Here is a 23,521-nt window from a genome sequence, read left to right on the forward strand (position 1 = left end):
ACATTTAAATCATCATTTCACCGTCAGCGATGCCGCTCGAACTCCCGCTGAGGTCCGCTATTATTTTTTTTAACGAGAGGGCGAAGGCCCGTGCATAGGATTGTGGGTGATTTCAGACCGCGAAGGATACACATATGCATCCTTCTCTGTCTATGGGAAAGTTTCTGAATGAAGGACTCAGTCCTTGGAAGAATTCGGAGGATGCCCGACATTGGAACGGTCCTTCGACGGACGTCGATGACGTAGCGTCCTCATCCTGGCTTTGGAGGATCCTTCCGTGACAATAAGAAACGGCTGCTAACTCATCTTCTACATCCCAACAGCATAATTAAACAGCGCAGTTAACAGTTCCACAATAATTTCATCCAGTGTTTTGAAATGCGGCAAAAAAAATCTATGACTTGAGCCCGCAATGACGTGCACTTGATAGCCTGTTCCATTGTACATGTTCTCCAAATGCTAAGGACGACTCTGACCTGCTCCTGAAGGATCCTTCCTTGGAAGGACTCGTCCTACCATTGAGAAACGGGGAGAGAGGCACAAAGCAAAGCTAGACAAGACAGGAAACCAAACCATCAAAACAAAACAGGAAGCAGAACAAACAGACACTTACCGGGGAATCACAAGACAGAGATAATCACACAACACCGGGGAGAAAACTACGAAACCAACACAAGGAGCGCCAAAAGGGAAAGGAAATCCACAACAGTACCCCCCTCCCTCCCCAAAGAAAGATACCAGATGCCCAAAAAAACTAAAACAAACCAAAGAACCGAAAACAACGAAGAGGGGGCAGAAGGCATCGGGAGAGGGGGGCTGGGTACCGGGGCACAGGGAGGCCAGAGGACCAGGGGAACCGGGGTACCAGGGCACAGGGAAGCAAGGACACAAGGGCACTAGGGAAAAAGACAGAGGGAACCGAGGAGCACTTGGAATAGAGGAACAGAGGAGCACAGATAAAGGGGACCAGGACATGAGGGGCACAAAGAGAAAGAAAGACAATACAAGGGAAAGAGAGAGGAAATAAGACAGGGAGCAAGACAAAGAGCAAACACAAAGACAAATGAGAGTGAGACACCGAGAGATCAAGTGAGAGAACCACAGAGAGCGACACAGACACAGATACAGAAGAGGGACACAAGGAAGGGAATTAGGAGGCGCGAGAGAACACACGAGAGGACCATCAAAAGGTGCACGAGGGAGCCCTTGGAAAGATTCACAAGGGAGCCATTGAAAAGATTCACAAGGGAGCCCTGAAAGGGCGCACAAGGAAGCCTACTAAAGGGCACATGACCTGAGGGAACATGAAGGAGCCAGAGGGAACACGAGGGGTCGCGAGTGAGCACGAGGGAACGCAAATTTAATGTTTTACTTGATTTTATCATCCTAATCTGTGAGGCAGCAATGTGCTGCAAGGCAGAGAGTCCTTAAATCCAAAGAAAAAATAATGGACATCACACAGGTGAGACACATCAGTCTTCACATTTAGTGCAATTCTGCTGAAATACTTTTTACTGTTGTGGCTGATTTTTACTTCTTTTTCACCAGTGTATTGCTTTGGTGTTTTGTGAAAGGTTTTGTTTTGTGAAAGTTTTTTTTTAAATGTTTTTTTTGTATGAAATGCTTTAGTTTTTTGACCTTCAGGGGCCCATTTCAGGAAGGAGGTTTAACAAAGTCTTAAGCTATGTTTCCATCCACACGTTTTTATCCAAATTAAGTGATATCAAATGAAAAATGCCTTATGGAAACACTCAAATTCAATGGAATTTCATGAATATCAACTCAAAGGAAATACGTTTGGTCTCATTGGATCGGTATACGGCTTTTGTGATAAACGCTGATGGAAATTTATTTGCCGAAGAAAAAATGAATTGCGTTTAAGGTAAATTTATCATTGCAACCTGCCATAATGACATCAAACATGTTTTTGTCTTTAACTCCCACATTACACGTCATACATTCATTACATTCAATTATTCGCTGAATCAAGCTAAACGACAAGATATAGGCCTGCTATTTCTGTTTTTTCGCAAGTTTTAGCAGCAATGCGTACAAACCAACTTTTCAAAGTCCTCCATGCTACTGATCTGTACAAAACCCCTTCACAGCAAAAAGTAAATAAAAGAATTTTGCTATGTTGAAGTACTGTATACGTATACTAAACTCATTTTCCTAGCTAGCTACCAAACGTAAATCATATTATATCGGTCATAACTGATTCCAGTTCTGGTGAATTATTTCTACAGATAACGTTTAATTTAATAAATATTAACACTGCAGTGTTAACCGTTGCACTTTAGCCTAGCAGCGAGCATGCTTATAGTTTATATTTTGACCAAACCGCATGTCAAATTTTGCCTCCATGCACGTTTTGAAGCCTATAACAGAGCATTTTATATTGGTAGAGAGAGCAACAACTTAGCAGACTGCCAAATCACCCCCTTTTTGAGATCAAATTCAGAAATTTTGCATACCAAATCTTCATTGATCTTTAAATGTTGTGATTGTGACATCAAAAATTTGAATGGTCAATTTTTGGAGGACAGTACAAAGATGAAGTTGGCCACATTTGGTGTCAATTGAAACAATCACGTGGGAGGAGATAGGTTTAATAAGTTTAGCAGTTTTTGCAAAAAGTAGAGTAAGGTAACAGCAGGCCACAGTTTCTGCTCTACTGTAGCTACAGTGTGTATGGAGACTGAACAAAGTTATATTGTATGAGAACTGAACAAGTATTATTGTTTAACAGTTATCGTGTGAATATTTTGAAACCTTAAGAAATGAATAAGAACACTGAGACGAGGAGAGCTGGACACTCCTGTGTCTGGCCAGTAGGTTAAGATAAGATTAATTTCCAGCTGTGACTGTGTGAATGAGCTATTGTTTCTTTATTAAAACTTCAGTTAACCGTGTTGACCTTCAAACTTGTTTAGCACACCCAGTTTCTCTTTATCCAATAGTATAGCAGATAATATGATGTAATTACCCACTTTTCTGTAAAACAATGATGTTTTAGCCCACATTTATTTTAAACAACTATATACTACACCCATTATGTAAATCAATTAATCCCACCCACTTAATAAAACGGCCGCGCAGGGGATGAGAGGGTCGGAAAAAGACTGCTGAATACTTTTTTTGGCACTTTTCCCCCTTTGCAAAGTCATAAAAGGCAACTCTGTGTCCGTGCGTTATTTTACCACTCAAGTCTTTGAACTTAACACTGTGGCATAAGTTGCAACGTTGTAGCATGTACGGCTGATTTGTTATACATTTTTAAAGTTTAGACATTTTGATGGCTGTTGTGGCCACAGCCGTTTCGCAACTAATCCGGACCTGGTGGGTGTTGACGGATGACGGAGGACACAGCCAACATGCAGCGGAGCCGTTCCGCAGCTGTTCTCCATCCTGTGGAATTTGGGTGTGCCATTCCAGCCCTCTTGTGTTCATCCTCTATCAGGAACATTTTGTTACATTAAACTATTTATTGTTTTACACATAGTTTTTGTATAAATGCTAAGTCAGGGTATACTCGTGCAGCACATTCCAACTTCTTACAAGGAAGATGAGGGAGGGATATCCAATCAGAGCGATAGCAGTGGAAAGCTTGCGTTTGTTTCCTCCACTGTAAGTCCCAGCAGGCTTGTCCGCATACTTTGACAATTCCAGCTTTTCTAATGCCCACTGCACCACCTAGAGGGAGGTAAAGGGATGATTCAGTCTGTGATGGTTCTCACAAATGAAGAAAGACAAGTGTGTGTGTGTGTGTTTAAGAACCACCTTTTCCTGGTCTTTCCAGGGAATGCCACGGAGGCGAGTGTAAAGCTCCAGATGTTCCCTGGCTGTCAGGTCATCAAACAGAGCGTCAAACTGGGGACAGTAGCCGATACTCTGCTGCACACGTAAAAGGTCCTTCAGGATACTACACACGCACGCACACAAGCACGCACACACAAATACACACACACACACACACACACACACACACACACACACCATTAGTCTCTATGGTGCGCATTACTTTAAGGGACGGCTAACGCCACCTGGATCTAAAAATGTTTTGTGTCACTCTAACACTCATGCAAACTGTATTCAGATGTACGATATGTTGACACCTATATGGTCTTTTCTGGTTTCCGTCTTTCCACCTGATGTTGGAACCTGGCTGCACAGATTTGCTTCCATTCAGCTAAAAGAGCATTAGTGAGGTCCAAATTGAAGTCAGCGTTCATAGTGACCTGAGGGTAGAAGCTCTTCCTGCGCCTCTCAATGATGGGCTGGTGTATGCAGTACCTTCAACACAATCTTAACAGGGAGAAAAGGCCGTTATCTGAGTGGATAGGATCCTTAAAGTGCTTATGTTATGCTTTTTGGCATTTTCTCTTTCCTTTATACTCACGAGTACAAATAGCAATGAGGATTAAGACTTTTTTGTGCTGATCGGAAAATTGATCCGAGTTACTCTGTGCTAGTCTGTTACAGCTGCATGACGTGAGTTGTCTTCCAGGGAAATCATGACAAATGATTACATTTATGTTACAAGGTAGACAATCCTTTTTCATCCTTGTGTATGCTGCCACTAAGTATAAAAGCGCAAAGCAATGTCCCTCTTTGGCTAACGTATTTTAAAGATGGCGGTGCAACATGCCTACATTTAAGCGTGTGATGTCAAAATTATGTAGATCTCACAACAAAGCAGAAACAGGAAGCATAGACGAGTTTAAAGGGGCAACCGGATGCCAAGACTCTCAGAGTGACTACAAGTCTCTCTTGTAAACTTACTGGGTTAAGATGAGTTATTTTATGGTGAATTAAAGGCTTGATCCGACAAAGTAGGTCACCAAATCTTTGTGAAGAGATTCTGAAGAATTCAAAGTTTTTCTCTCCTTCTCTTTGCCATTGTTTAACTTTTTCTATTTCTTCTAGTCAGTAGAAATAGCAAAGTCAGTAGCCTTTCCTCAGTTGCGCCACCTCTGTTCCGGAGAAGACTGCAACTAGTCCACTACACGCAAATATAAATAGTTACGGTGCACCCATAACGTCACACTGTCGCACGACAGGTCGGGAGTGGCAAGTATACCTGACCTCTAAGTCGTTAGCCAGGCTCTGGTCGTTGATGTGGTTTGTAGTTTAGTGATCTGTCTTATTTCATACAGGGACAGTGGATATTAATGGGCATTTCTGTCAATATGCCAGAGTTAGCCAAAAGGTTATTTTATCATCTGCAGTCCCTAGACAGAATGTAACACGTCACTTTAAAAAAGTAAAATTAAATATTTACATAACATAATTGACCCTGGTCATGAAGGCTGGGTCATGACCGAAAGAACGAGATCCAGGGTACAAGCGTCCGAAATGGGTTTCCTCAGGAGGGTGGCTGGCGTCTCCCTTAGAGATAGGGTGAGAAGCTCAGTCATCTGAGAGGAGCTCGGAGTAGAGCCGCTGCTCCTTTGCGTCGAAAGGAGCCAGTTGAAGTGGTTCGCCTGGGCGCCTCCCTAGGGAGGTGTTCCAGGCACGTCCAGCCTGGAGGTGGCCTCGGGTAAGACCAAGGACTAGGTGGAGGGATTATATCTCCAACCTTGCCTGGGAATGCCTCGGAATCCCCCAGTCAGATATGGTGAATGTGGCTCCGGGAAAGGGAAGTTTGGGCTCCCCTGTTGGAGCTGCTGCCCCCGCAACCCGATCCTGGATAGCTGATGAGGATGGATGGATGGTTCCAATCATTGGCAGGTAGAACAGAAAAAGCACTTTGCCCAAATACACTTTTCCTGAACGGAATGATACAATCTCCCCCATGCTGCACCTCTGGTTCTGCTCTGATCGGATGTAAAAATGTTGACAAATTGAGCCCCTCCAGACAGAAACAGAGTCATTAGCTGAGAACTATTGGAGGTTCTCAGAGTACCGTTTTTTAGCATCTTTAACCACCTTGCTAAACCTTTCTTTTGACTCCTTACACCATAATAAAAGGGTATCCACATAAATAAAAGGATATCCATATACATTTGACCATAAAGTGTGCTTTTCCTAACCGATGATTACCAGCTGCTATTTGTTTTCCAGCATTTTTGTGAATCTGTGTGTGTGTTTGTGTGTGTGTGTGTATGCGTGTGTGTGTGTCATCATTAGTAAGTAAGTAAGTAAAATGTATTTGTATAGCACTTTTCTCAGATGAAGATCACAAAGTGCTTCACAACAAAAGGAAGCATTAACAACTCTCATAAATATAATACATCACAAAAAACAAAAGAATAACACATACACATAAGACCAGCCTAACCCCCCTACAATCTAGTTAAAAGCCTCTTAAAAAGCAGAGATTTCAACTGAGTTTTAAAGTTTTCCACACAATCTAAGCAGCGCATGGAAGGAGGCAAAGCGTTCCACAACCGAGGTGCAACAACTTGAAATGAACGTTCCCCCCTAGTTTTAAAATTACCAGGTGTTTATATGTCTGCGGCCAAGATTGGTCACTGTGATGGCATCGCAACCGCCAAGAAACTTCACAGTTGTGTAGTTAAGCAAGCAACAGCCGAGCAACAACCCTGGCCTGTGCAAGATACTGTGCAAAATACAGTCACAAATCTTGCTTTGCTGCTAAGTAATAACAGAATACATATAGAACATTTAAAGTTATCTTATTTTTCTGGCACTGACCTGTTGGCATCAATGAAGGCCTCTCCTCCAGTGGTACACTCATCTCCAGTTAACATCTTGAAGGTGGTAGTCTTTCCGGCTCCATTCACTCCCAGCAGTCCAAAACACTCACCAGGCCGGACACCCAGACACAGTCGGTCCACTGCCAGGATATGACCCATCTTCCTGGATTTATACACCTAAACACATGCAAATATACAAACCATACAACCAGTCTAGTAAGTAAAAACACCTTAACATTTCACATGTATGATTGTTGTTTTAACTGGTAGGATAATTTACTCTCTTTCCATAGCTAGACACATTGCATGTATTTTCTAAATTTTTATGAGCTGTCTGTATAAACCTTTGTCAGGTTCTCGATCTTCAGCATGTCGTTGTCAGCGTCTCCTTGCAACACTCTTCGTCTTTCACAAGCCACGTCTACATCATCATCGTCTACAGGCTGGCAGCTGACTGGCACCCTCCTAAACACACGCACACAACCTATTCCAGTTATATCTTTCTGTTCCTTTTTACCCACATGTAGTGACATCTTACATTTCCTAAAACATAACCTAACATTGTAAAGATTATCCAACAGTCCCTGGCACTGAAAGTGTGAGCTATTGTTTTTATAAAGATTAGTATTAGGTCTTAAATCTAAAATGTATTTTACCTACACCTTTATCAAAAGAAAAAGGTAAAAACAGAGCAATTTCTAGACCACAAGTACATTTGTTTTGTTCCTATTCAGGGAATAATTTGATACAATTGTTGTGTTTGCTTCTTGGTTAGTTTGTGTTCACACAGCAACATTGAAGACTGGCCCAAAAGTTGTAAACAAATGCCATGCCAGAGTGTACTGCCAATAGTTTTCACTGTGTTTGTGGTTAATATACCAATGTTTAATCCAATAAAAAACATCCAGTCCCAGTGAGTATTTAGACTGTGACTAGAAAACAGTCTTAATGCATATTTCTTGAAGATTTGTCACCCCCAAAGTTGTGTGGGAAATAAACATTTTTTTTTACTTTTACTGTTTTTTACTTTAGTTACTCTAATTCTGAGGGAGTAACAGTAAAACCTGACACCTCCTCTCACACACTCAAACACAACACTCACGTAGGTTTCCTAAGGAAGTTGTACTGGCACAGGATGGTAATGACAAAGCCAACAAAACCTTCAATTGTCATGGCAACTAGTCCTCGGGTCACAATGTCCCACTCAAATGGAGACTTCATCTTGTCAAACTGACCTGAAAACACAAATTCACAATAACTTATATCTGCTGTACCTTACTCTCAAAAATAAAATGTTATTGAATTACACTTTGTTTTGGCCTACTTTAACCCTCCCATCCCCGAACAATTTGTTTTTTTTCAGCTCCTTTTTAGGGTAAGGAGCTAAAAAAAAAAAATCTTCATCCGATTCTCCAAATTCCGGCCATCCAGGAATTAGGTCTCAGTTCTCACCAACGGTATTTAAAAAAGGGTTAGTTGAAAACCCATAAGGGGATAAAAACTTGCATTGTACATGTCATCTTCGAAAATTTGCAATAAATCAACCATTTGCACTATCAAGAAGCTGTTAAATGCATAAAAAGTATTTCAGCTTTACGGGGCTCCAGGTTTTTTTTTTTTACAGTGAGATGCATAGCCATGTGATGAAGAGGAATCCAATGCGGGAATAATAATGCAACGCAAAGCAACAAACCACAACGCATAGTGTTTAAGCAGTTGAACAAGTATACTTGTGTTAAACAGAGGTGGAAGAAGTATACAGATCCTTTATTTCAGTAAAAACACAAATACCAATACCAGACTGTAAAAATGTGTACTTAAATAAAAGTACCATAAGGAAAATGTAGTTAATGTATTAAATAAAAAGTACTCAATGCAAAACTAGTAACTAAAGCTGTCATATTAATATAGAGGAGTAAAAACTACAATAGTTCTCTCTGAAATGTAGTGGAGTAGAAGGTGGCATGAAAAGAAAAGGCTTGAGTACAAGTACCATAAATGTATACTTAAGTACAATACTTAAATAATACAATAGTACAGTACTTAAGTATATGTACTTAGTTACATTCCACCGCTGGTGTTAAGGTTGTAAAAATGTAAATACATGTTTTGTTATGGTTTGGTATTTTGTCCTTGCGATTGTGTTAATTTTTTGGTTTTGTTATGTTTTAGTACTTGGTTGCTCCCTTGTCTTGTCTAGTTGTAGTTTCTGTCTTTTGGGCTCTTGAGACTGTCTGTATGTACTGTTTCCTGTTTTATTCTGATAATCTGGTTTTCTGTGCTGTCTTGTCTTTAGTTTTACTTCCTGGGTTTTCCCGGTCTTGTGATTGTCTTCCACCTGTTTCCAAGCCCTGGTGTCACCTGCCTCCTGTTGACTCATTACTCTGTTTAATCAGTCCTTGTCTTACCCTTGTCCTTTGTCAGATTGTTTTGTGTCTGTTTCTCGGATGTCCCCATGTCAGCGTGCAGTGTGGGGACATCCACACTGCGTGCAGTGTGGGGACATCCACACTGCACGCTGACATGGGGACATCCATTGTACCATGTCAGTGGTAGCGCGGTTGCCTGCCAATTGGAAGGTTAATGGTTCAATTCCTGGCCCTGCAGTCTCATGTTAAAGTGTCCTTGGGCAAGACACTGAACCCTGATTTGCCCCTGATGCTGCGCATCGGAGTGTGAATGTGTGTGAGTCTGATAAGCGGGTGGCACCTTGCATGGCAGCCTGAACCAATGTGTGTGAATGGTGAATGTTTCCTAAATGATGGAAACTTTGAGTAGTCGTTAAGACTAGGAAAGCGCTATATAAATACAGCACATTTACATTTCTCTGATTTTTTCCTTAGTCCCAGTTGCTCTTGTTTCTTCATTTTTTACCATCTATGTTTGGACAGCTTCTGTTTTTTTCTAGATTTTGGTTGTGGAATAATGCTCTTAAACTTAAACTTCCGCCTGCTCTCCTGCATTTGGGTCCACCATTCCCTGCACCCATAACATGTTTACTCCTGTGTAAATCTTCCGTTATCTGATTCAACTGTTTTTCTATTTAACAGTAGTATAAGGCTGGAAATAATTGTGTTTATTTTTTACTTTCAAAAAAATCTTGTAAAAAGATCCAAACCAATAATTAATCTATCCAACTAAGTTTTGTTAATACAGAGCCTGGTTTCATATTCCTTTGTGCCACAGAGTTACATTGTTCAATTAAATTTATTTACTTCAGCCCTTCTTTCACACAATTTGACACATGATACAATCCTTCATTAAAGGTAACTAAATGTGAAATAAAATGACACAATTTTGTGTGAGACAAAATTCCGTGAAAAACAAAAACTTACAAAATTCTAAAGTCATCTAGTTTGCACTTGACAAATAGCACATGAGTGTACCTATTTTAGCGTAGTATTCGTTGATGTACTCATTGTAGGCCATCTCCATCAGGCCATGGCCCAGGTTGTAGTTGGGAAAGATAAGGAAACAGGACTTCAGGTAACTGTTGATCTTTTTCAAATCCTGGAGATGAAAATAGTGACATCCAAAAAATATCCAAAGGGCACGACTGATACTCATGCAGAAAAAAAGCAAACAGGTCTATTGCACAATGTTCTTTATCTATTTAGTAGGCTGTATGTTTAGATGTATTTTTGTTTTAAAATATGTGGCAGAGATGATGAGTCTGACTGATCCATCAAATCTCTACTCCTTTTTAAATCCCCAAAATAGGTTTTGTAAGAGTCAAACTGACCTTATCATGTTCAAAGAGCTGGAGTAGGAAAGTAGCAACAGTTGCAGTAATGCCTATGAAGAGGTTGATGACTATGAGGAACACGTAGGCTGTACTGGGCACCTCAAACCAGAAGGATGCTGGATACATGATTGGAGTGATGGACCACCTGAAAGAAAGAGCATTGTTCCTGAGCAAAATCACAGAGGAAGTCCAAAGCTTCAGGACATTATAGACAAAAAGAAACTGCAGAGCACTCGATAATGTTTTTCAGGTTATCAAAAACATTATGCAATAATTACATTTACATTTAAGTAGTGAGAGTTCTTCATACTATACAGGTATTTTTGAATTCCACATTAGTGATAGTGACTCTATTAAAAGCCACAGCTAGCACTGCTACTGTTTTTCTAGATTGCATATGCAGGGAGTTCATTAATTAGTGGCGAGTGTGGTCTACAGATGAGTTTCTTTCACAATTTCCTCCTAGAGAAACATAAAGAGAGATGCCTTTAATATTCCTCTCCCTGTCTTTTATTCTCTTTCACTCCCTTTCCCAGATTTTTTTCATCTTTAACCACTTTAGTCAATCATAATAGGTACTATGGTACAGCCTTCATATTTATTATGAACTATTATTATTGTTATTTATATTGTCTATTTACTGGTTGCATGGCAGTTTCTCTAACTTGGATCCAAAGCTAATGTTTATATCAGCAAAAATGATAGTGACTAGAATGTTCAGTTAAAAGGTAACATTGGTTCCCCTTCGAGGGGAACTCGAACTGCGTCGGTTACGACACTATGGGAACGCCTTTAGGCATGACAGGGCTGAATGCGAGTGCGTGTACTGAGGTCCCGCATGGCCCTCTTTTCCGCGGACGGCCAGATACGCTCTCCCCGTGGCTCGGGCCCACGGCTGCTGAGGCGGCTTGGCGGTTTCGGTCACGTGGATCGCAGCGAGATCTGCTGGAGGTTTCCGAGACGGCTGTTTCTCCATCTCGTCCTTTGTCTGCCGGTTCCGACTCCCCCAGTCCCCGTTCGTGGGCCGGGCTCTCGGCTTCTTCTGTTAGGGACGCTAAACAACATAGCGATTGCACTCTGGCTCTGAGGAGCTCGTTGTGCTTGGCAGCGTGGAGTAGGGAGAGGACTTCCGGGTGTCGGGCCGACGTCATCAGAAGAGCGCCACGCCCGATTGTGATGTCACGAGCTGTGGCAAAACGCGGTCTGGATTGGCCACAGGCTGCTGGAGTATGGCAATGTGGCAGGGATTAAGGACTGCGGCTAAGGGACGATGCCGTGGGTTGAAGACATTCTGGTGAGTTACCTCTCTCCCCCGCAGACGTCGTCTTTCAGCCAGCCGGCGCTGCCAACGGGACCGTGTCTTCCTTGCTGGTGGGAAGGCGTATATGGCGGCGGGCCGGGCTGGATTGAGCCTGCACACCATGGCGGTTTTGCTGGCCTACCAGGCGGGCCTGTTGCTGGAGATGGGCCACCCAGCGTCAGCGCCGGAGACGTAGTGTGGCTTCTCGCGGTCCCCCTCGTGCAGCTCGGGACGCAGGGCAACGCTCCCGCGCACCTCCCCCCGGCAGGTCGGACCTGAGGGACGTCAGCTAGTCGCGGAGGGGCAAGGCGCGGAGGTCCTGACTGTGTGTTTAGCCCCCGGAGGCCGACTGAGGTCCCCTCCAGGGTGGCCGCTAGCGTTGTTGTCCCGCCGCCGTGGCACTCGGGAAGCGCTAGCCGGCCACGAGTCTTCCCGGATGTTCGGCTCCCAAACTGCGGTTCATCGGCGGGTTCTACCTGGCAGCCCGCTTCAGGGGCTTGTCCTTGATCGGCACGTTGCACCAACCACCAGCCCTGAGGGGTTGGTTCCGCTGGCGGATTTCGCAGAAGCTTGGCGGGGCTTGGAGAACATTCCCCGTGGGTTCTGCAGTCCGCGGGTTGGCCCGGACCAGGGCCTGGTGCTGGGACGGGAAGTGCGCTCGCTGCTGGAGAAGGGGGCCGTGGAGCTTGTTCCCCCGCCGGCCTGTGGGTCCAGTTTCTGCAGCCGGTGCTTCCTGGTTCCCATGAAGGACGGAGACCTGCGCCCTGTTCTGGATCTGCGGGTTCTGACCGGTCTCTGAGGAGACTCAGGTTCAAGATGCTCGCCATCCCCGCCGTTGTGTGTCGCGTCCGGTCCAAGGACTGGTTTATCACGTGGATCTGAGGGTCACATACTTCCACGTCTCCATTTGTCCTTCACACAGGAAGTTCCTGAGGTTCACCTTTGGGGGCCTGGTGTACCAATATCAGGTTCTTCCCTCCGGCCTCGCACTCTCCCTTACTTACTTAGTAAGTGCCTTACTTTCACCAAGTGTATGGGTGCGGCCCTGGCCCCTTTGCGGCTCCAGGGCATCCGGGTCCTCCATTACATCGACGACTGGCTAATTCTGGCTCGGTTTCGGGAGTTGGCGGTTCGGCTTTCGAGATGTCGTCCTTGCTCATTTTCTTCGTTTGGGGCTGAGGCTCAACGCAGGAGTGAGTGTGCTGGCACCTGCCCAAAGGAGTGTGTTCTTAGGGGTGGTGTGGGACTCGTTTACTATGCTAGCACGTCTGTCTCCGGCTCGTGTCGAGTCCGTTCTGGCCACGGTGTGGAGTGTGAGGCTGGGCCGCGCCAACACAGTGAGACACTTCCAAAGGGTGTTGGGCCTCATGGCGGCTGCTTCCGGCGTGATACCTTCTGGTCTTCTGCACATGAGGGCCCTGCAGTGGTGGCTGAAATCCAAGGGGTTCTGCCTGAGGGGAGACCCGTTCCGCCTGATACGGGTTACGCACAAATGTCTTCGTGCCCTATCGGTCTGGAAGAAGCCTTGGTTCCTGTCCCAAGGACCAACGCTGGGGGCACCCTGTCGCCGTGTAATCGTTTCGACAGACGCTTCCCTCACTGTGTGGGGTGCGGTCATGGAGGACCGCTCTGCGAGGGGTGTTTGGCAGGAGCATCACTCGTCATGGCCCATCAATTGCCTCGAGATGATGGCCGTGTTCCAGGCTCTGAGGAGCTTCCTGCCTGCACTCCTGGGTCACCACGTGCTGGTCAGGTCTGACTATACAGCAGTGGTGGCCTATCTGAATCACCAGGAGGCTCTGCTCTTGCGCCCTCTCTGCAGACTGGCGCATCAGATCCTCCTGTGGTCCCAGCGGAGACTGCTCTCTCTCAGAGCCATGTTTATCCCTGGGCTTCAGAATCAGGGTGCGGACCTGCTGTCGAGACAGGGGCTGAGGACCGGGGAATGGCGGCTCCACCGCGAGGTGGTGGAGTCCTTGTGCGGAAGGTTTGGACCTATAGACGTGGACTTGTTTGAATCTCGGGAGACTACGCCCTGTCCTCTGTGGTTCTCCCTGACGCCGCCGGCCCCGCTAGGGCTGGACGCCATGGTGCGGGAGTGGCCAAGGCTGCGTCTGTACGCTTTTCCCCCAGTCGCTCTGCTCCCGGGGATCCTGGAGAGGGTCCGTTGAGAGGGCATCCGCCTGCTTCTGGTAGCGCCATTCTAGCCGACCCGAGTGTGGTTCTCGGACCTGATGGCGCTCCTGGACGGTCCACCATGGCAGGTCCCTCTTAGGAGGGATCTGCTGTCCCAGGGAGAAGGCCAGGTTCTTCACCCTTGCCCCGCCCTGTGGCGGCTGTGGGTCTGGCCCTTGAGGGGGCCCAGTACCTAGAAGCGGGCCTAACGGCGGGAGCAGTCGAGACTCTCCTTAGCTCCAGGGCCCCGTCTACACGGAGGATGTTTGGCCTGAAGTGGAACGTCTTCTCTGCATGGTGCAGAGGACGCATGCTGGACCCTGTTACCTGCCCGGTGGTTCAGGGGCTGGAGTTTCTGCAGGACCGCATCTCTGCGGGCCTCTCCCCATCCACCCTCAAGGTATACGTGGCAGCCGTTTCAGCTTTCCACGCCCCTTCGAGGGATGGGTCTCTGGGGAGGCTTCCCCTGGTCATGCAGTTCCTCCGTGGGACCCGGAGGATGAGACCTGCAACTCGCCCTAGGATTCCCACCTGGGATCTGGCGGTGGTTCTCGAAGCTTTGGCTGAGGCCCCCTTCGAACCCTTGGAGTCGGCTGAGGCCAAGTACCTGACCCTAAAGATGGCCTTCCTCCTTGCTATCACCTCTCTGAGGAGGGTGGGGGATCTCCAGGCTCTTTCGGTTGCTTCCCGATGCCTTGAGTTTGCCCCGGGTAATGTGAGGGCCATCCTGCTCCCGGTTCCGGGCTACATTCCCAAGGTGCAGTCCACTGTCATGGGGCCTGTGGTACTGCAGGCATTTCATTCTCCACCTCATGTGACGGCGGAGGACGGGAGGCTCCATTTCCTCTGCCCTGTCAGAGCCCTGAGTATCTTCCCTCTGAGGTCCTCCCAGTGAAGGAAGACAGACCAGTTGCTGGTGTGTTTCGGGTCCCCCAAGGCTGGGCTCCTCGCTTCCAAACATACTGTCAGCAATTGGATCGTTCAGACTATCTCCCTGGCCTATAAGGTGCGCGGCTTGCCTTCACCTGTGGCTGTACGGGCTCACTCCACGAGGGGCATGGTGGCCTCCACGGCTCTCCTCTCTGGAGCGTCTCTCCAGGGGGTTTGTGACGCAGCTGGCTGGGCCACTCCTCACAGCTTCTTCAGGTTCTTTAGTCTGGACCTTCCCTCCGCACCCGGCACCCGGGTGCTCTCCTCCTAGTCGTGCCCACAGGTTGCTTGCACACTAGGATAGGCGGGGGTTCGGCGCGGGTTAGTGGGTATCTCGTTCCCATAGAGTCGTAACCGACGCAGTTCGAGTTCCCCTCGAAGGGGAACGTCTTGGGTTACGTATGTAACCCTTGTTCCCCGAGATAGGGGAACGAGACACTGCGTCGGTTCACCGCCACTCGCCCCGCCTGGAGTGCCTTGCTTCATAGAAAGAGCTAATGAGCTATGTGCCGGTGTGCTTATATGCCCCTACGGTTATGCCGTCAAATGCTACCGTTCTCACTAGGACCGATAGGATTGGAGTTGTTTTCATTCGCATTCAGCCCTGTCATGCCTAAAGGCGTTCCCATAGTGTCGTAACCGACGCAGTGTCTCGTTCCCCTATCTCGGGGAACAAGGGTTACATACGTAACCCAAGACATTCTTTCCACACAGTTACATATTCCATTTGTACAGGGACTGACCCAATGGTTCAGTGGATGTGGATATAACTTTAAGACACCACTGCGTGGCCCATGCCCGGGAATAAAAAGCCCAGGTGTGCATGGGTTCACTAACTAACATTGATTGGAATACTATCTAAGGGACTTGCCCTGGAGAAATAGTCTCTTTACTTAGAAAACCAAGGTTTTCTTTTTTTTTCACCTACGTAATATCGCAAAAATCAGTAATATCCTGTCCAAAACTGATGCAGAAAAACTAGTCCATGCATTTGTTACTTCTAGGCTGGATTACTGCTATTCTATATTATCAGGCTGCTCAAAAAAAAAGTTATGCTTTGATAAAGCTTATTGTTAGGGTATAGAATTGAATATTGTTAGGGAGTGAGGAGTAGCAGCGTCCGCCTAATTCGACCCACCTGCTTCTCGTCATAGTTGTCAGATCTATCTATCATATAATCAAGAATATAATAAAACTAGAGGGAGACTTGGCATACAGCCCAATCCGGTCGAGGAGAGTTCTAGCCCAACCAGGCTCCTCTCTTTACCCTGTCTCTCTTAGTTATGCGGTAATAGTTTTAGACAGCTGGGGACTTCCTTTGACACACTGAGCTCCTCTCTCCTCCGATCTTTCTATCTTTCCATTTGTGTACATCCATGTCCCAGAAATGCTTGTTACTAACCTAGCTCTGGGAGTCATTCCCCGCAGTCCTTATGTTCTTTTTTCCCCAGCATGTTCCCTCAGGCCAAAGAGGCTCCAAAATCATGGTAGCAGCTGTCGCCATGGTCCCGCTACACGTTCTGCGATGCCATGTTCATCTTGCTACACTCTGTGGTGCCCAGCTACGTCCTGCTGTGCCTTGTAATGCCCACAATGCCCTGCCATGCCATGAACTACTACAAAGAACTGCTACAAACTACTATTTTTTCTACTTTTTGTTATTTCCACTTTTCATTCTAAACCCCAACCGGCCCGTCAGACACCGCCTACCAAAAGCCTGGGTCTGTCCGAGGTTTCTGCCTAAAAGGAAGTTTTTCCTCGCCACTGTCGCTTGCTCTGGAGGAAACTACTAGAACTGTTGGGTCATTGTAAATTCTGGAGTGTGGTCTGGACCTGCTCTATCTGTAAAGTGTCTCAAGATAACTCTTGTTGTTAATTGATACTATAAATAAAATTGAATTGAAAATTGAATTACCTTGTAAACAATTGTCTTTATCTCTCCACACAGTTACAGGACATATTCCATTTGTAAGGGTACATTTTAAGTGTGTGTTTAAGTGTTTTGTTTCCCCTGAAACATCTAGCTTGATCGTACGGGATGCCCGAAAAGCTTACCCCAGGGGGCTGATTTACTCCTCAGACTTTATCTTCACGCCTCAAACAAAGTGGCAATTCAATGAAGAGCATTTAGATCTAGCTCATCAAATTAGAGAGATGGACAAGAAATATGCTCAAATTCAAAATCCAATTCTTAATAAAAGATGAGAGGAATTTAAAACCAAATTCAACCTTCTCACTACTCCCTCAATTTAATGCATACTTTGAAAAAAATAAAGCCACATACATATGGAGATAAAACTGACAAATTACTTTTGATTCAACTTAAAGGTGCCAAAGCAAGATAGATCAATCTGCACACTTGATGCCCAGAACATTTCAGATTACTAGCAAATTAATGATCCTATTGGAGATTTTTGTTTACACCTTTATACTTCAGAATCTCAACTGGAATATGCTATGAGGTACTGCTTGACTTTCTAAGCAGTCTCAATATTCCTAAACTTTCATTAGATTTTAAGGAAAGATTATAAGAACCTATTTCACGGGCAGAGACAGCTTCAGCCATTGCTTCAGTGCAATCAGGCAAATGTTCGGGCCCTGATGGTTTTCCGGACGTTTTCTGTACTCCTTTCCCCACAGATGTGTTCTGTTCTATCTGAATTATATAGACAAGGCCCTTATCCTTCAACCTTTGCAGCCAGTATCACTCTAATTGCCAAAAAAGGTAAAGATCCAACCGAATGCACCTACCTGTCTCCCTCCTGAATACAGATGCTAAAAATTTTGCTACGGTTCTAGCTCGAAGACTATTGACTTTACACCCTATTGTTATATCTGAGTACCGAACTAGCTTTGATAAGAGCAGACTTTCTTTCTGTGACATACGTTGATTATTAGATGTCCTCTACTCTGAGTGTCTTGTTTCAATTGATGCAGAAAAAGCATTTGATTGCGTTGAGTAGTTCTATCTATGGGCGGTCCTTGACAAATTTGGTTTTGGAACAAACTATTTCATGGGTCAAGTTACTATACTCCCATCCCATAGCCTCAGTTCGGACTAATTCCCAGTTGTACAACCCAATTCAAGCCTTGGTTCTTAACAACCTGCCATTTAAAATTGAAAAAACAAGCTCTCATACTTGGGCATTTTAGTTACACAGAGGATCTTTTCAAAGAGAACTTTATCAGTCTGTTAAATCACAACAAAAACAAACGCTAACACAGCGGTCACCTCTGTCAATGTCTCTTGTTGGCCAGATAAACTCAATCCAAATGGCCATTCTACCAACATTTTTGAACCTCTTTTAGGCCTTACCTGTGTTTATCTCCAGGTCTTTCTTTGACCAGCTTGACTCAATTCTATCCTCACATATGGACAGTATATGGAACAAGGAATTTTGTCGAACTGACCCTTTACGTAATATCTGCTGTGAGAACACTTAACCGAAATGTGTGTGTGTGTGTGTGTGTGTGTGTGTGTGTGTGTGTGTGTGTGTGTGTGTGTGTGTGTGTGTAGAGTCAGATGTCTCACCCGTAGAGAAGAAAGAGTGAGAGGACAGCGGGGAAATTAGTTGGGGAGGTGTAGGCCGGCAGGTCGAACACAAACAGAATGATAACACAGCATGTGGCAGGTACCAGGTAGTTCAGCTGCAGAAAAATTATGATGAGAGGAAAGAACATGTTCAGAACATTGCATTATTTCACCTTTACATCCCCCAGTCCTTTATCCAGTCACACAGTGTATCCTCCTCACCATGTCCCATATGTAATTGGCCAACCAGTAGATGATAGGGTCACATCCACTGACAAACTGTAGGTGTTTGGCCTTTGTGGATTTCTCTGCAACCAAGAAAACCACAAAGCTTGCTGGCACAAAGGACATAGCTACAATAATGAAGATTGCAATCACCACATCTGTTCCCTGGAGCCTGGAGATACAGGGGGGAGAGAGAGAGAGAGAGAATGAAGGGAGAGGTGGGGGGATGAATCTTTCCAGAATGAGTGTATAATCCTGAATTCAGGGCAAAAAGTTACCTTGGAAAAACCTTTATTACACCAAGAGAGGTAATTATAGATCATAGTCAAAAGACCCGGAAAACTATCTAATCAAAAGAAACAGCGCAATGCAGCTGTAACTTTAGTACAGCCATGAAAACAGCAAACAAACAAACAGGATCAACAAAAATAGATTTTACCCGACCTAAAAAAATAGTATGTTTCTGACAATGGTGAGTTATTTTAAGCCAATAGAGAGGGGCTGTAAATCGGGCCGTGAGTTTGCAGTGTGTTTAACGATTGTTACAATAATTCTGTTGAGAGTGTCTGTTTGGGGAGTGGAGAGGACGAAGTGGTTGTTGTGTTTTCAGCAGTCACTAACGTATTTCTAAGCCTAGAACGTGCGTCTGTCCGTTGGCTGGCGAGGACAGCAAGTTTGTTGTGTTTCTAGCTGTCACTAGCGTAATGCTAAGCCCAAAAAGTGTGCCATCAGTTGGGTACACTACTCTGCGTGCTCTAACGTTAGCTACTCCGCTGTGCTGTAAAAATTGACTGTATACATTAATGGACAACCCATCTGGTTTGGTGAAGTGCTACAAATGCGGAAACCTGAATTCTATCTGAACCTCTAGAAGAGGGCCGACATGTGCGGTTGCAAAAGGAATTTGGTTTCTGTAGAAGTCTACGAGAAAGTGGCCCACTTCTCACTTGATTTATTACCTCAGTAAACATTTTCATAATAAGTTTATGGTCTCAATTGCTAGTTTTAAGTCTTCTGCAACACAAACCCATCTTTATTTTTTAAAGTTAGGGTCCCATTGATTTTAAAATATAAAACAGGTTTTTTTTTAGGGCGTGGTTATGATGGTATTGCCAGTGAAAGTGTGTAACGTAATGTAGAGTGTAAGGGCTCCTCCCTCACTCTCGTCTAAAATCGTCACATCCACAACCAGGATGGCTGCGTCTGTTGCGGCAAACTTGACGACTCATAGCAAATTTCCACAAATCAATGGGTGACGTCACACATGGTTCGCACCTGGCTGTGAAGTAATGTCTGGCTGTGAGACAATTATCTAGCAACTTACAGGTAGTCCAAAGAGAGGCTGGCACTGGTTTGATTCATTGGGTGGTTTGTCACTGTGAAGCCTGCAAAACACATACACATAACCCAACAACGTAGTTTCTGTAGATGGTAATAACCAAAGGCAGGAGCTAGTCCAATACTGCAACTTTATTAAACAACATTGTCAACTAATTGGCAGGAACAGGGGAGACACATCCATATCTTTAAATTGAAATGTTCTCTAGTGTAATTACCATAGGCAGCAGGGTTGCCCTTGGATGCAGGCAGGTTGGCACGCAAGATGGCATTGTTGAGGACATTCAGATAAGTCGGCATGCTGTGGTAACCTTTGTTGTTGTAGAGAACCTGGACACAAGCGGTTGCTCTGTCAGTGGTTGTTAATACTGTATTTGTGCACTTCTTTTTAATGTTCAGAGTGCCAGTCTTACCTGAGCTAATCTACGAACTGCTATCTTGCGAACCATTGTAGGTATCTTTCTCCCAAAGGAGGCTGGTATTGATTTCTGGATATTTCCCACTGTTAAACCACCATATCTGTTGAGAACAAAGTCAGGGTACAAAATAGTGAAACAAAATGGTCAAAATGTAGTTGTAGGACAGAGTTAAAGGATAGTCCAACATTTGGGGAAATATGCGCTATTATTAGCATCCTGGCATTGTCCTTGGTTTCAGTACCACTGCAAGGAATTTTAGACTTTAATGCACATGAAACAAACTTCAGGACTGCCTTTCTCCACCTGCAGAGAACATTTTTAAAAATGAGCCCTGTCTCACACAGACACAGCACCCCTTCTCATCTCTGCTTCTATTTATGGACGTCAGATTTATCTACCAAGCCTTTGTAAGCTGGCTCAGGTTTGCCTTAGACAAGCTGTTACTTATGCTGCTATAGGTTAAGACTGCCAAGGGTCTTCCTTTTACACACTGAGTTCCTTTTTCCTCCTCTCTCTCTCCATATATATGCATTCATTTCCCATAATCTTTATGCTTTCTCACCTAGCCATGGTCCTGTTCGACAGCCACTGCTACTGCTATTATTATCATTAGTCATAGTTTTTAATTTTCTTTACTGTTATTAGGGATCGAACCCAAAGCTGTAAGAAATATTTTTTTTTGCTATTTTTCTTTTCAGGCTACAGCCTAAACCGTAAGGTCAGTGTATGTTTTGGTCAATTGATTTTCATTTCATAATAAGGTATTAAAAAACAAAAAACAAGTGGTTTTTTGATATTTGTTTTAAAAAACTAAATTGAAAATTGAAATACAAAGCATTTTTCTTTTTCATGGTCAAAAACGGATGAGCAAAATTAAAAAAAATTATTTGATTTTCATTTTCTATTTTATACCACAAAACATATATTCACTAGAAAACAGAAACGAAAAAATGGCAGATTTTTTGTATTCTCGGACCGGATGTTGTCGCAAAAGGGCCAATGAGACCGATGGCGCCGTGTATTGTAAAGAGGCTGCTTCGCGTGTAACGCTCACCTAGCTAGCGCGACACATATTTATGTTCAAATTAAAACTTCTTACATTAGATAGCCATGGACCAATACATAGTTTTCAGGAACAATAAACGAGTGTGTCTCAGGGAAGAAGACATGACTGGAGAAAAACTTAGTCGCATATTTCAGGTAAAAAATACGTATGTTCTCTAGGCTATGACATCAGTCTCTGAGGGTTAGCCTGTTAACCTGACCCTAGATGAGCTGTTTCGATCGTTAATCATTAGCCTTATTTAGACGACATTTAGAATTTGAAGAAGTTTTACTCTCAGCTTGAAGAAAATGCACTGAGTGGTTGTGTAAAGTACACTTTCTTTACAGGTCTCAACTCGTAGTCTGTACCTAACTAACGATGCAAATGTGGCATTGTTTCCGGGGGCATCTGGCGTGTTCAGCTCATTCGACCTTACTGCAAGAGTTCATTATGAGGTTCACGGTGAGGACGAGGACGCCTCATCAGCTTCCACTAATGTCAGCACGGGCCAACGTTTCGCATTCATGCGAACACCTTCGACTACTGCGAGTTCAACTGTCTCAGCCTCCCCCAGAGCAGTCACTAAAACATTTCAAAGGTAATGTTATCCTTAATCGGTTGTTAAATAACAGTGATATGATTACATATTTTAAAATGTTCTAATTAGGTGACAGGATAGGAAATAAAAAATAATGTAATTTTATAACAAAACACCCATAGTTAACATTTGTTATGCTCATATCAACTACAGTTGCCATTCTTTGTCTCCATTGTAGCTGTTGTGTAATAACATTTAATAGTACTTTTGCATTTCATTTACAGTATGTACAAGTTGTAATATGGTTTTTGTTGAAAACAAAATACATTTCTTGGTTTCCACACCTACTTCAAAAGGGTCACACTACTGGAAACAGAATGCACGAAAGATTCTTGCTGTGCAAGAACGCGAATTGGAGTTGCAGGGTAAAAAAAGGAGGCGACTGAGGTAATCTTGAAAGAACACAGTGACTTATTGGGACTTTGTCTTATTCACCGTATCCAACAGAGTTAGATAAGTCTATATATACCATTTTCATCTCTGTGCGTGTCTTAACTCTGTCTGACGGCCCCACTGCTAGCCTATTTTAGCACAGATCCTGAAGTTAACCAGCTCCATCTAGCCTACTGCTACCAATAAGTGACAAAATAATAATCTGGGGGATACAGTTAATAAACTAAAGTCCCAGCGTGTCGACATGTTCCTTTAAACAATATTAATCATTTTTGTACAAACATTGAAATGCATTGTGTTTTTAAATGTTAATGTACTCTTACCTTTTGTTACTATTGTGACTATTAAAAAAACATTTTTTAAATCCACCCTGTTGAATACAACAGGAAAGTGGGGGGCGCAAGTTGTTGTTTGTTATTAAGTTGTTGTTTCTTTCCCCTTTTCTGCTTTTTTCATACAAAAGTATTGGCTTACACCCTACCACAGTTAACCAAAGTTGCAATAAAACAACCAGTACATATTTATTAATTTTTTTTCCCTTGTAACAGCCGAAAAGATGACGAAGCCGCAGGTATTGGAGAGGTCACTGAGAAATTAGAAGAGCTTGTGCTTGCATCCCAGAACCTACCAGATATCACTGCAGCAATCAGAGAGCTCACCAACCTGGCTGCCACTCAGAGAGTCATCCTAAATCAAACACAGCTACAGACCATCAAGCAAGGATTCTGCTGTGTTGTTTGTATGAGTAAGTATGCAATAGATATTGTCCCACATGAAAGATACTTCTGTATCCATTTTATTTTGTGACAGAATTTGAGATTTCCAAATACAAATCATTTTTTACATTCTCTACCCAAGATCAGCTGTCTCATCTGCATTTACTGATGCAAACCTTTTTATAACAGCGCATGGTGTAATGTTACAAAAACAAAGTGTAATGTTTAAACACTAAAGTTGTACAGTTGTTCAGTAAAATTAAAACACTACCATCCAATACATCAAAAAAACTGACTGGATAAATGAGAAAGAAAGATATTTTGTTTTTTAGAGTTCATCAAGGAGCCAGTCTTCACACTGTGTTGTTGAAGCATTATTGGTTGCAAAACATGTGTGGAACAGTGGCAGGAGACGTCTGTGCACTGTGCTAAATGCAGAGAGAACA

At 44.1% G+C, this 23,521-nt stretch overlaps 1 protein-coding gene and 1 long non-coding RNA gene across 5 annotated transcripts in view; one reads left to right on the forward strand and one right to left on the reverse strand.

Annotated features, from left to right (window-relative positions):
* Window positions 1–23,521, reverse strand: part of abca2 (ATP-binding cassette, sub-family A (ABC1), member 2) — a 199,252-nt gene that overhangs the window by 16,319 nt on the left and 159,412 nt on the right. For all 4 annotated transcript variants that reach the window (XM_034871883.1, XM_034871884.1, XM_034871882.1 and 1 more), the window contains 12 exons: window positions 20,318–20,423; window positions 20,123–20,234; window positions 19,891–19,951; window positions 18,564–18,738; window positions 18,342–18,457; window positions 10,402–10,549; window positions 10,046–10,169; window positions 7,762–7,894; window positions 7,004–7,124; window positions 6,658–6,836; window positions 3,781–3,922; window positions 3,559–3,693 (listed from right to left, as the gene is read on the reverse strand). In XM_034871883.1, the coding sequence (XP_034727774.1) occupies window positions 3,559–3,693; window positions 3,781–3,922; window positions 6,658–6,836; window positions 7,004–7,124; window positions 7,762–7,894; window positions 10,046–10,169; window positions 10,402–10,549; window positions 18,342–18,457; window positions 18,564–18,738; window positions 19,891–19,951; window positions 20,123–20,234; window positions 20,318–20,423 (1,552 nt within the window). The remainder of the gene's footprint in view (window positions 1–3,558; window positions 3,694–3,780; window positions 3,923–6,657; window positions 6,837–7,003; window positions 7,125–7,761; window positions 7,895–10,045; window positions 10,170–10,401; window positions 10,550–18,341; window positions 18,458–18,563; window positions 18,739–19,890; window positions 19,952–20,122; window positions 20,235–20,317; window positions 20,424–23,521) is intronic.
* Window positions 22,889–23,521, forward strand: part of LOC117944809 — an 8,057-nt gene continuing 7,424 nt past the window's right edge. Inside the window, exon 1 of the long non-coding RNA XR_004656672.1 lies at window positions 22,889–22,900. This is a non-coding gene — a long non-coding RNA (uncharacterized LOC117944809). The remainder of the gene's footprint in view (window positions 22,901–23,521) is intronic.

The sequence above is a fragment of the Etheostoma cragini genome, chromosome 5 (genome assembly GCF_013103735.1).
Source record: "Etheostoma cragini isolate CJK2018 chromosome 5, CSU_Ecrag_1.0, whole genome shotgun sequence".
NCBI classification, from domain to species: domain Eukaryota; kingdom Metazoa; phylum Chordata; class Actinopteri; order Perciformes; family Percidae; genus Etheostoma; species Etheostoma cragini.